This window comes from Labeo rohita, chromosome 7 (assembly GCF_022985175.1).
Source record: "Labeo rohita strain BAU-BD-2019 chromosome 7, IGBB_LRoh.1.0, whole genome shotgun sequence".
Classification (NCBI taxonomy): domain Eukaryota; kingdom Metazoa; phylum Chordata; class Actinopteri; order Cypriniformes; family Cyprinidae; genus Labeo; species Labeo rohita.
Genome location: NC_066875.1, coordinates 20,597,187 through 20,611,022, shown reverse-complemented (window position 1 = coordinate 20,611,022; position 13,836 = coordinate 20,597,187). Strand labels below are relative to the sequence as shown.

At 38.3% G+C, this 13,836-nt stretch overlaps 1 protein-coding gene across 5 annotated transcripts in view; it reads left to right on the top strand.

The window, feature by feature from the left end:
* Positions 1-12,224, top strand: part of znf536 (zinc finger protein 536) — a 211,522-nt gene extending 199,298 nt beyond the window's left edge. For all 5 annotated transcript variants that reach the window (XM_051115131.1, XM_051115133.1, XM_051115132.1 and 2 more), the window contains one exon: positions 9,058-12,224. In XM_051115131.1, the coding sequence (XP_050971088.1) occupies positions 9,058-9,299 (242 nt within the window). In that variant the 3' untranslated portion in view covers positions 9,300-12,224. The remainder of the gene's footprint in view (positions 1-9,057) is intronic.
* The last annotated feature ends 1,612 nt before the right edge of the window (positions 12,225-13,836 follow it).

Sequence of the window (13,836 nt, the reverse complement as noted above, 5' to 3'; positions counted from 1 at the left end):
GCGCAGGCCCTTGCCAGCACCTCTCATGCACTGTCAGTGAAGGAAGCGGTATATTATCCCAAAAATCCTTCCCTAAAACTTTCTGCAGGCAGTTACTCAGACATGTCCATGTGGAAAAACAAATCGAAATGCTCTGGAACACATCAAAGAATTCCATTTGTTCAGAAAAGAGAGAAATGAAGCCAAGTAAGGAAGATTGAAAAGAGATATAGTGGCAGGCAGACTGGGAAATGTATAGCCGAGAAACAGAGAGCGTATTAAGAGGTACGTCTGCCGCAGCAGTTTGTAATCTAGTTCAGTGTTTAACATGGGAGCCGCTTTCCCGGTGGAGCTTTTAGAGTTTGCTTTTGATACATACACACATAACGCCAAATCCAAGTTTTTCTGTGTTGTTTTTTTCCCAGAGAGCCACACTACAGCATCAGTTCTCCAAACTAAGAACCGATTTCCATTAGAGCTGCATTTGGTGCTATAAAATCTCTCCTAGCTTTTCTTTTCACTCTGAGAAATATTTTGACTAGAGGCTCATTAACAGTCCAAACTGTTTCTTTTTTTCTGTGGAAGTCTCTTGATATTTATGTGAATGCATTTCAAATTTCTAATGATAAAACTTAACTACGGTGGATAATATAACTGAGCACAGTGCAGGTGTAAAGATGTTCAGCGCGATGCCTGTCTATTGTAGCGGCGTCTTTGCTTGCTTTGTGTTTACCGAATCAGAGCGACTGGATCTGAAGGTGTGATGTCGGTTTTAGTGTGGAATCTTCCTCAGCAGGGTTTTGGGAGCAGGTGGGGAGAGATAGTGCGTGGCGCACTAACGTTGCGGAGGGATTTGGGTGTTTGGAAGCTCTCTTTGCTGAGTAATCTCCCAGCCTTTACAACACGCAGGTTATTACTGGCCGACAGATGGTACATCACTTTTTACTGCTCACACCTTCTGTGGCTTGCGTTCTCCCCAGACACACACTCCCTCTGTTTTTCTTTATCTTTTCCTTCTCTTCCATATAGGTGACACTCAAACACAGACACACACACTGAAGGAAAGTTTCCAGATATAAGATATAAGCAAATGGATATACAACACTTGCTGCACAGAGCAGAAAAAAACTGGCCCCCAAACATACACGCACACAGCATTGTGTAATCCCTACAGATGCAGATTCATTATAGATATTCTTTAAATATTACAGTGGCTTCTTTTTTTTATCTTACAGGCAGACATGGCTTTGCTTACAGAAGTACATTATGTGTTGTTCAAAAACCAAAATCAATATTTCCCAGGGAAAGTATATGAGTCAGACGTAGGTGATCTTTGAGACAGTTGACTCTCAACAGTTATGCGTTTAACACTTATACAACTGCTCCGGTCCTTGAAGCTGATTGGTTGAGCGCAGTCCAACAGCACTTACTGCAGACTGTTCACTGTCTACATCACACCACTTGGTCTCTGTCTTTAGACAGACTGTCAGTCTGTATATAAGTGGCAAGGTTTTTCAGTGACCTTTTCTTCATATTACATCATTATGCCAGTAGGTGGCAACCGGTGACTATGTGCGAGTCATTGATTAATTCATTTATTCAGTTTGTTTAAGACACTGATTCACTCAAGAACAAAACAATTGAATGTCTTTATGTGGCAGTCATTCAATTCATTTGAAAATCCTAATTCATTCGAGAACAATAAACAAGAGACTAGTTGCATCAAAATGTGCATAATTTCCTACTATATAATAGGTGAAAAAGAGTAGTATGTCTGAAATCACAATATTATGCTTTTTTGAAAAAGCCACTGTCTTTATGAGAGAGTCATTGAATGATTCATTTAACAGATTCATTTAAAACCTTTGATGTGAGTCTTTATTAGTGAGTCATTGAATCATTTATTCAACCGATATGTCCAAAAAAACATTGATTCGCTCAGGAACGCCACTACTGTTGTGCCATTTCAAACTATTTTCTTTCCCGACCCAAAATTAAAAGTATCTTTTGTCTGTAAGTAACTTAAAGGGATAGTTCACCCAAAAATGAAAATTACCCCATGATTTAATAACCTTCGAGCCACCCTAGGTGGATATGACTTTGTTCTTTCAGACGAATGCAATCAGAGTTATATTACAAAAACGGCTCTTTCAAGCTTTATAATGGCAGAGAATGGGCGTTGAGATTTTGAAGTCCAATAAAGTGCATCCATCCATCATAAAAAACTCCACCCAGCTCCGGGGGGTTAAACAAATGCCTTCTGAAGAGAATCAGTGTGTTTGTGTAATAAAAATATCCATATTTAAAACTTTATAACCCATAGCTTCCGCTAACTGTCGTACATGTGCTCACAAAACTCACCGGTCATGTATTAGAAGTACAAAACGGGGATTTGTAAAGAAAGGATTTTGCCAGAGGATTTTGATATTTAGCCAAAAGGAAACTGCTTTTCCTTTGCTGTAAACAAAACTTGGTTTTTGAGAGACTAGCATATTCTCACTGGAGCCTATGCCATCCACTGGAACACCACTCTCTTGCAAACGACAAAAAATACGGTTCATAAAGTTTTAAATATAGATATTTTTCTTACACAAGTGCATTGATTTGCTTGAGAAGGCCTTTATCAACCCCCAGGAACTATGTGGAGCACTTGTAATGATGGATGGATGCACTTTATTGGACTTCAAACTCTCAACACCCATTCACTGCCATTATAAAGCTTGGAAGAGCCAGGACATTTATTAATATAACTCATTGATATTGTATTCGTCTGTGAAAAGAAAGTCATATACACCTAGGATGGCTTGACGGTGAGTAAATCATAGGGTAATTTTCATTTTGGGGTGAACCATCCCTTTATTATTCACTTCCTGTTTGTTTAACTGTTGTATAAAAGCAACATGACACATGTTGTTGTTGTAAAAACCTTGACACGCTCGTGTTTGTGTGATACTGACACAGAGCGGAAGTGTTTTAACTCAGGTGACCTTGTTCATATATGCAGTGTGAGTTGAAAGGATGTGAGTGTTTAAACCCTTAATCACCCGTAGAGCGGAAGCCTCTCTCTCTCCTTCAGTATTCCTATCTCGCTTGTCCTCAGGTTTGAGTTACTCACAGTGAGCATCTGAAAGTCATTAGTGGCTCTGCAGCCTGTCAGGTGCCAGCCCATACACACACACACACACACACACATACATACACATATGCACACAAACATCCCAACACGCTATACATGCAGTGTTCCCCCCACACAAAGCCATACACATGCAAAAACAGGCATTCATGACATGCTCATGAGCTATTATTTTTTCAAAGACATGCCACACATACACAGGGACACATGCTCGAGTGTGTAAACACACACACAGTAAAAGTGCTGAAGCCCTGCAGGTTCTTTCTGCTGCGTGGGGCAAGGGATTCGTCATGTGCTGATGAGCTGTTATAATAATATATGAGCAAATCACAAGCATTCTGCAAATTAATCATTTTTCCTCCTCAACACCCTTCTCCCGCTCTTTCTCTGTCACACACACATACACACTCTTTGTTGCTGAGCGTTGGAGAGGGTGACTTCTCACAGACAGACAGAGGTGAGAGGCAGCACTCTTTCACAGATGGTAGCTCTGGCATCAGATGGAATTTATATAAGACTGATTTTGATTACATGCCAAAGCACCTCCATGTCTGCGTGAGTGTGTGGAAGCTTGTGTCTGCTTGCTTACATACCACAAGCGTACTGTTCGAACGCATCTTGTTGGTTCATTTGATATTTTTTTAGAATGTATGTGTGTGTGTAAATGACGAGATAAGAAAAGGAGAATGAAAAGGAGAGTGTGAGAGAGCAAGAACAGGAGGCGCCACAAGAGGGAGCATTAGACGTGTCTTCCGAGAGGATGGAGATGAAAAATACACAGGCTAGATACAATAGATGTTAAGAAAGTGCATCTAGAACAGAGAAAACGAGTGAACTGATCGAATAAATGTGATCCTTCGTTTATTTTTGTTCTGTTATCATTTTTGGAATGATGGACGACGGGAAGGACAATGATGGAGTGATATTGGGGAATTTGCAGGAAGTGGGTGTTGTCGTCGGTTCTCCCTCCTCCTCCTCTCCTTCGCCCTCTGATCTCCACATATGAGGCCTTCAGGGGTTAATTAGGCAGGCGTGATAATGGCACACTGCTGAAAATAATAGAACTCTTTCTCTCTCTTTTTCTCTGTCTATTTTGAGACAATGTTAGAAAATGATGGAAAGGGGTAAGAAAAAACGGAGGGAAAAGATAAAAATCACCTGTCATTTCCATATGTTGTTTTACAAAGCTTAGTACGTATGTAGAGGTGCAAATGTGTTCTTGTGTGGTTTTTGGCCGCAAAACATTCAAAAGATTTATTGGCCAGTGGTAACAAGTACATTGGAATTTTTACTCACACAGGACTCAGTTTCGGGAAACAGAATGAAAAAATGTGGAAAGGATTGACACATACTGGAGAGAAAGAGAAGGAGAATGGAGAAATAAAATTCTTCATACTAGTTCATGTCACTTGGCACCTGAATTGCTGTAGATGTGAATCACTGGAGAGCTTTGAAAAGAGGAATGAGAGAAAGAAAGCGAACAAGAAAGAAACAGAAATACGCCATCACTGTTGATATACATAGTGGCTTTTGATATCTATATAACTGTGGTGTGCAGTGGAGTTCTGAAATGAGGAGGCAAAGTCCTAATTTATTTTAATTAATTGTAAATTCATGTCTCAGTCACATTTTTCTTGGTTAAATAAACGTTACTTACACTACCAGAATAAAAATCTATATTGTATTCTTACATTAACAATGTAATTAATAGGCTATTCTATTTATTACAACAAATATAAATCTCATTAGTTTAGTGTTTTTAAGCTTTTTTTAATTTCTTTTAAAATAATAACTTATTTTATTTAAACAATTATATATTTTATTCATGAAATGATCTTTTTCATACTAAAGTTATTTTTAGATCATCAGTCATCAAAGCTTGATAAATATTGCTCACAGATGTGGAGATGATCCTTTAATTTCATCAAGATGATTGCTCACTAGAAAAAAACCCAACAGATCATGTTTTCAGGCCATTTGAAGTTTTCGACTTGATAAAGTGGAAATATATAGGTGTGCAAGTTTGCGTATTTATTAGTCTTCCCATTAACACCATTATATTGTTAATTCAGCCTGATTCACGAACGCAGAATGCGCACAAATACAAGGTGGATTGATCTCGTGAACCAATTACAGCCGATCATAACCAATCATATCCAATCATCTTGCAATGGAGGCGTTACCTCCCATCATGTGACTTTTCCCCATTCGTTCTCAGTTATCCACCATCAAACTCAAAGCTTTAGGGGGTCTGTTAAAACTAACGTTATCTCACGACCAATTAGTACGTATTTTACGAGGTCGCTAATTTGTACAAATTCGTATGACCTCACTCATACGAAATTGTATGATTTCAGTGATGGGTAGTTTTAGGGGCGGGGTTAGGTGTAGGTGATTCGTACAAATTCACACATATTGTGCAACTCTTAAATATGTATGTTTTCACTGAAATCATATGAGTTTGTACGAGTGAGGTTGTACGAATTAGCCAGCTCGTAAAATATGTACGAATTGCTGTGAGATCGGGCTGGGTAAAACTCAGTGGGCTCAGGGGAGGCGAGAGAGACATGGACTACCACTACAACTTTATTTGCTGGTGTTAGTGTTGGACAGTTTAACTTTAGATTTATGTCATATTTTGTCATATTTGTATTGTATTATTTTTGTCAATTTTTTCTCATCCAATATTTTGAGGAGACACTGCCTCCCTTGAATCCTCGGAGGAAATGTTCATGATGTATTTATAAATTATAATTAATTTGTACCTTTATTGCCCCTGGATATCCTGAAAGTATAAATACACATACACACTGGCTTGTACTCACATATTTCTCATTAACATCTATTTTTCTTTAATTAATCTAATTATAATTAGCACCTCCTAACTATACAACATCACTTATTGACAGTTTTTGCCATTTTTAGTTTTTAAGACAATATTAAACTCATTATTAACTTTTTCTCTCGTTTTTTAACCAATTGATTTTTAATGTTAATCTGTAATATGTGACCCTGGACCACAAAACCATAAGTAGCATGGGTATATTTGTAGCGATAGCCAACAATACATTGTATGGATCAAAAATCATTAGTATATTAAGTAAAGATCATGTTCCATGAAGAAATTTTGTAAATTTCCTACCGTTATTATATCAAAAGTTAATTTTTGATTAGTAATATGCATTGCTAAGAACTTTCTCAATATTTTGATTTTTTTTTGCACCCTCAGATTACAGATTTTCAAATAGTTGTCCTATCCTAACAAACCATCTCTGAATAGCTTAATTATTCCGTATTCAGGTGATAAATTTAAATGTATAAAAATGACCCTTATGACTGGTTTTGTGGTCCAGGATCACATATACACAAAAAAAGTTAATGTTTGAGTGTATTTCTTATGGACCAAGGACGCTAAAATGAGAAAGAGAGATAAATTTGAGGAAGATGTGTGCATGCTTTGCTATGAGCACTCAAAGACAAACAGCATAGTGTTCTAGCATGGCGCCCGCACTATGACACACTGTAATCTTTGTACATAAAACCTCCAGCTCTGCCCCTTCTTCTCTTGTCATTTAGGAACTAGCAGCAACAAGCCAAAATTGCCCCAATTAGTTTCTAAGTAATCGGGGCAACTATTATGGGAAACATTTTGAGAGGGGCTCAATGTGTACGGCCCTTTTTGATATAAGAAAAATGTGCCCTGCCACAGAACACCCCTCGAAATATGATTCATTGTTGCCAATTATTTTGACCACCAAATAGGCACCCTGAAGGGGCAGTATTATCTCACTTTGAAAAGAGAAGCTGGAGGAAGCTTTCTGGATGAATACGGAGAGCTGTGACGGAGGTTACATGTCAATAGGCTTTCTTCTTTTGTATTTCTTTCTGTGCCCTGTTAATCATTTACCTGAGGTCCTGTCATAGCCACAGTAAGCACGAATGGAGCTCCTCTCTACATTCCTCCTTATTTTGGTCAATCTTTTTTTGTTTATCCTAAAAATTGATTGAAAATCGCTTCATTCTCTAGCCAACTCCCAGCTCACTTTGCGTTTGCCCAAACATTTCCTGCTTCAGGAAAAGAGACGAGATAGGGGAAAAGAAAAGAGAGGATAAGAAAATAGAAAGAAAGCTGACTTACAGTTGGTGACGCTAGTTCACCCTAAGTATAAAGTGGCATGAGAATATGCTGCCTCTCAGACTTAGCGCAATGTAAGGGAGTGTGAAATTAAAGTGCGTATGAATGAAACGGCCGGGATTGTGCGTCGCCGGCTTGCTTATCAGACAACTGGAACATCGAAAGCTCTAAAACTTGTAGCAATCCCCTTTGTAGTGAGGCCTCAGCAGACATTGTAGCATTCGAAAGCCGCTGAGACTCCAAAGCCAAACACAAAGTGCTTATAAATCCTTCTTTTTTTTGTGCCGCACACGCATATGCAAGCAGACAACAGTGCGCACACTTGCTTTGAGGATGCGCGCATTTTTCACGTTGCGTCACGGCTACACCTTTAATGCAGGCGCTTTACATTCTCTGCACCGACGCGGCTGCTATTTTAAACCGCCATGTTAATTTGATTTAGTGCTTTTCAAATTGAATTGAGAAAAATGGAGAGCAAATGTACTGTTATTAATGTTCTAAAGTAGCGCGTAGCTGAAAGTGCCTGGCTTTGCTCTAAGTGGATGGGCCCGATAAGAGAGCCAGATATGATAGGCACGTAATCTGCATTCCTCAAACAGACTTGTGTGGGCTATTAAGGGCCATTGTGTACAATGCACCGATGATCAGATCCAATCTCTTAAACAGTTGTACTTGCTCGAAGCTGAAAAGAGCACTTTCGAACTTCTGTAGGATACCGCACAAAGAAAACGTCTTCATCTGAACAGCAGAGATTGTCCACGGACGGAATCGAGGAAATGCTTTTGATACATACTGATGAATCAGACGATTAAACTTCCATCTTGTGGTGATTGTAACCAGATAGATACTACACACAAGTGCTATCTAGGCCCTCTGATTAAAATCAGGCAGAACATGTTGAATTCTATTGATATACACTGTTGAAAATAAAAGTTCCAAAAGAGTGTTTTTGCAGTGATGCCATAGAAGAACCATTTTTGTTTTCTTAAAGAACCCTTTTATGAACAGTTCCTAATAGAACAATTTAGAAGAACATTTTAAGAATCTAAAGAACTTTTACTGCAGTTGCATCACCTTCTCACTCCCAACTCGTCACAAATTGACGTTTGTTCAAGACCCCTTGGCACTGCTTTTTGACGCTCAAGGTACCATCATTTTTCGACACAGAGGGTCCTCCATTGTTTCGCATTTTTTTAAAAATTTGTACACAGGATGAGCTTTACGGTGGATGGAGATGGCAATCGCATCTATTCCTCTCACAAATCAACGTTTTGCCTTGGAAGACTTGAAATATTAATACTTTTTGAATAAATTGTGACTGTAGTTGTATCTGCCTTTTAGCTCTTGTGTTTTACTGACAGATGGTAGGTTTAGGGGCAGGGCTTGGGTTAGGTGCTCATAAATGTGTAAATAGTGTAATGTAAATTAAACTGTTGACTGTTTACATTGAAAAATCACACCGTATATATGCAATAATGACAATGTTATTACCCAATATATAATTTAATCATGACGATAAAGTTCACAGTGCCTTTCGCGTCAGCATATTACGCCAATGGTTTCTAATTTAAAGCAATGGAGGACCCTGAACGTCGAAAAAAGACGCTCAAGGAGTGCCCAAGGGGACGGCAAGGGGTCCTGACCAAGCATCAATATGTGATGGGAGTGAGTGTGTTGGCATTTGGAAGTTCCATGGATGTTCTTCATAGAACCATTGATGCCAATAAAGAACATTTATTTTTAAGAGTGTAAAGTGTGTGGCATGTGTAGCAGGTTTTATTGACATTAATGTTGTCAATTTCATTCCCAGGTCACGGAGGTCAGAGGCCATTCCAGTGCCGCTACTGCCCTTACAGCGCCTCTCAGAAAGGTAACCTGAAGACCCACGTGCTGTGTGTTCACCGCATGCCCTTTGACAACAGCCAGTACCCCGACCGGCGCTTCAAACGCTCCCGCATTGACTCTGATGTCTCCGGGAACTCCGAGGACGGGAATCTTCAGGTGAACACAGGAGAAGGTATTTCTGTTGATACTCCTCGCTCTCTTGAGTGAAGCATAAAACTCAATCCAGGGATTTCTAAGGACCTTCAGGTGTTTGAAGTGATAATGACACCACCTCATACAAGCATTCCCATTGCATCACTATAAAAGAAACATGAAGAAATTCTAAATTCTCCCAAAAAACTGTTGGGGTTCATTAACTCCCAAACACTTCAGCCTCAGTAACATTCTGTGAAGCAAAGGATAGAGATGATGAAGTATGAACTAGAGAAACCCGAACCTTATTTCTGATGAGCCTGAAACTAAATACACAGCTCTTATTGGAGTTGCCTGAATTGAGCGTTGAAGAGACATTACTGAAGAGGAGAAAAAAATGACAATGTAAAAAAAAAAAGAAACACTGTCATTAAATTCCTCAGAGTGACTTTTGTCCCAAAAATAATGCTTTTATCAGAAAAACGATCCGCGCCAACGATTTCGCGACAGTTGGAAGGGAAAGAAGGATGGAGGGGAGTTGTTGAGCGCACCCTTCAAGAACATGACACCGCCAGTGGCCATTTGCCCAGCGCCACTGACGCACAGGGATGGAGTGAGCGGACGGAGGGATGTGGATGGTGAAATGGGGGGGTTGGGACGTTTGGTGCCAGCCTGACTGGAGCTGTCATCACAGAGGAAATCAATTCAACCCCCCTCCCACGCTACTTCCATTCACCCCCCCCTTTCCCATTTCGCCTCTCCTCACTCTTTCACAACACGTCAAGAGAAACCTTAGTCGCCTGTATAGCCGGGCCGCAGAAGGGTCAGCCTCAGACCTGTCTGACGACTAGTAGCACTTCCTATCACTCCCTGCCTTCTTGTCTTTCTCCCATCAAAAAAAAAAGAATGGCCAATAATGTTGTATAATAATCAGTGGATAGTTTTTCCCTTCTTTTTCATTGTTGTGCAGTTGTAGGATGTAATTTGTATATCACTTAAAGTGACACAACCGAATGGCACATCAAATGTGCTTGATTTCCATTCAACGCTTCTTAACAAAAAATGTCACTTTGTTGTTCTTAAAGAAGGTGCTGCTTCCCTTCTAACCGGTGGACTTTGGGTAAATACTGACTGTATGTAACCAAGAGGCTGAATATGTTATTTGTCGTAACTTGGAAATGATATGAAGGAACCGTAGCTCTTTTGTGGGGTTTATTGACCTTCTTTATGGAGCTCTTGAAAAAGTAGCACTATGAAGGCACTGTAGATATGAAGTATATAGATAATCACTTTTCTGCTACCTGTCTGTTATCTGAACTTCAGGATGGCATTTATGGGTTTGTTTGTTTTTTTGTATCTTTTCTCTCCCCCTAAAAAAAGATCAAATGGATTTTGTACAAATTTTATTTTTTATGTTTCAATATGCATCATCATGGCCCCATTTTGTGTGCATTTGTTGTCCTGAATGTTCTTCTACTAAAAGAGATTAACAACCCAGGCAGTTTGGATCCTATGAAATCAAGCCTCTTAAAGAACAAAATAAAGTGTATCAACTTTCATTGTACTTCCTTTTATTGAAGGCTAGCAGGGGTTAGAAGGTAAATAAGTATGGTAGGGGGTTAGAGATGCATGGGTGGCAGGGGGAAGGGTGGATATAAATGTTTTGTGATAAACAGAAATGATCCAGACTTTAAGAAAGTCAATATCTTCCCGCTCAGCACAGGGAAGCTCAGCACTTAAACCCCAGGGCCTTACGGCTGCTCTATTCACGCCAAGAGGAGTTTAGAGGACTCACAAATACCCGCCACACTCCTCACTAAGCAGTAAATAAAAACATAAACCCTTATCAGAGCCCTAAGACCACAACATCTCGACAAAAAAAAAGAAGAAAAGATAGAAAAGGTTGAGAAAAAACAGTCTAGAAGTGGAGATTTTACAAACTGAACGGTTCCAAGCAAGGGGTCTTTTAATTCACAATAACCCAAGAATATACTTAAGTCTTTTATTTTTGGTCCGTTCTTTCTTGTTGTTGTTGTTTTCTCCTTTTTCTTTTTATTAGGATAGTTCTCACTGCCTTAAATCAAGTTGATAAATTGAATACAACTATTTGTATAAGCTCTACTGGGGGGCGACGTTTGAAATTAAAGACATACTTTGTGACTGCATTGAGCTTTAGAGGTTTCAACGCACTACTGTGTTTTCTGGTGACTGTCAGCCGCTTGCTTTTCTTGTATGTATGTAAGTGTGTGCACTCCAAGTATATTAGAGTAAATAAACTTTAAAAAAAGAAGGAAAAAAAAGACATTCCATTCATAGCACTTTTTCTTTGCTCTTTCCAGTAATCTGTCCTTTTGGATCATGTTTGGAGCTCGGAGACAGGCAATAATTCTTTTAGTGACACTGGAAGACCTTTTCTTTTGAATTTCATACCATTTTTTGGTATAGTAATTGTCAGTCCCATAAGTTGAGGTGCTAATGTGTTCACTTTACCACTGAAAAAAAAACCAAACAAACAAAAAAAACAAAAAAAACAAAACAATTATTTTCCTTTAAAAGAACCTGTAGCCATGTTATTTTACTGGTACAGTCACTTGCATATTTTAGAGCTCTACAATATTGTGTTTCTTGGGAAAAAAAAAAAAAAAAAACATGTCAGTTTTCTTTCTCTCTATAATATTCTATAGTATGTGATCATGAGCATTATACTGTCCAACATTCCTAAATGAAGAATATTTCTATATCAGAGGAGGTGCAGAGGAGGCTAGAGGATTATATTGCTACTTACATGCTTTTAACAAGTAGATGACTTGTTATTGTATTTAAGGATTATTCCTAGTCATTATTTATTGTCATACATCTGTCTGACAAAAGAAGAAAAAAGAAGTATTCTGATGAACTATCAAGACATTGTTTTTATTTCAGCAATGGCTGTTTTCTTTCTGCTGTTTAGAAGTTTTAATGTCTTTGAAGCAGTACAGTTTTATCCAGTGTTTTACGCAATAAAACCTCTACCTCTTAAAACAACGACTTTGTCTCACTCATTTGTGTTTGTTTGCTAGTTAATTTTTTATTTTAGTTTTTGTCTTGAAAGCTGTGGTTTTTCAAACTTTGAAAAACTTTTTTCAATTTGCAAGCATATTTAACTGATTAAATATAAGTCATCTGGTTTAAAATATGTGCATATGTTGAATGTACACATTTCCTTTAAAGGAGAAGTCCACTTCCAAAACAACGATTCACATATAATGTACTCACCCCATTGTCATCCAAGATGTTCATGTCTTTCTTTCTTCAGTCGTAAAGAAATTATGTTTTTGAGGAAAACATTTCAGCATTTTTCTTTATATGTGACCCTGGATCACAAAACCAGTCATAAGTGTAGATTTCTCATAGATTTCTCTCGATTGGGATTTATACATCATCTGAATAAATTTTATACATTGATACATTATTTTATACATTATTATACATCAATAATAATTTATACATCAAGCTGAATAAATAAACTTTCCGTTGATATATGGTTTGTTAGGAAAGGACAATATTTGGCCGAGATACAACTGTTTGAAAATCTGGAATCTGATGGTGCAAAAAATCGAAATACTGAGAAAATTGCCTTTAAAGTTGTCCAAATGAAGTTCTTAGCAATGCATATTGCTAACCAAAAATTAAGCTTAGATATATTTACATTGGGAAATTTACAAAATATCTTCATGAAACATGATCTTTACTTAATATCCTAATGATTTTTGGCATAAAAGAAAAATCGATAAATTTGACTCATCCATTGTAGTTTTGGCTATTGCTACAAATATTTCTGTGCAACATAAGACTGGTTTTGTGGTTCAGGGTCACATATAATGGACTGATATGGTGCCCCAATTTTGAACTTCCAAAATGCAGTTTAAATGGGGCTTCAAACGATCCCAAATGCTGTTGTAAACGATCCCAGCCAAGAAAGAAGGGTCTTATCTAGCATAACGATCGGTTATTTTCATTAAAATAATAAAATGTATATACTTTTTAAAGGGGTCATCGGATGCCCGTTTTCCACAAGCTGATATGATTCTTTAGGGTCTTAATGAAAAGTCTATAATATACTTTAGTTAAAAATTCTCAATGTGTAGTGTAAAACAACACCTTTTTCACCTTGCCAAAATCTCTGCAAGCTCTGCAAAACTCATCCCATTCTGGTCGAGGTTGCTTTAAATGCAAATGAGCTCTGCTCGCCCCACCCCTCTCTTCTCTCTGTGGAATGACGAGCCTGTTTACTTTAGCCTGTTTACTTGTCCCCTTTAATGTCAAACGCTCGTCTTGTCTTGCTCTGCCTAAACTGTTTTTGTTCCGGTCCATGACAGGGTATGTCGTAAAACTCCCATCTCATGTTCTCCCTCAACTTCAAAATCATTTTTGTTAAGGGTGTTTGATCTTCTTTGCATGTTCACTTTGCAAAGACTGGGTCGGTACTTCTGCGGCAATGTAGGATGATTTTGAAATGATTTTTGAAGTTGGGGGAGAAAATATGTTTGGAGTTTTTCGACATACCCTAACTGTCTTGAGTCAGAATACACAGAGTTCAACGAGAGCAAGGCAAGGCGAGCGTTTGAGAATA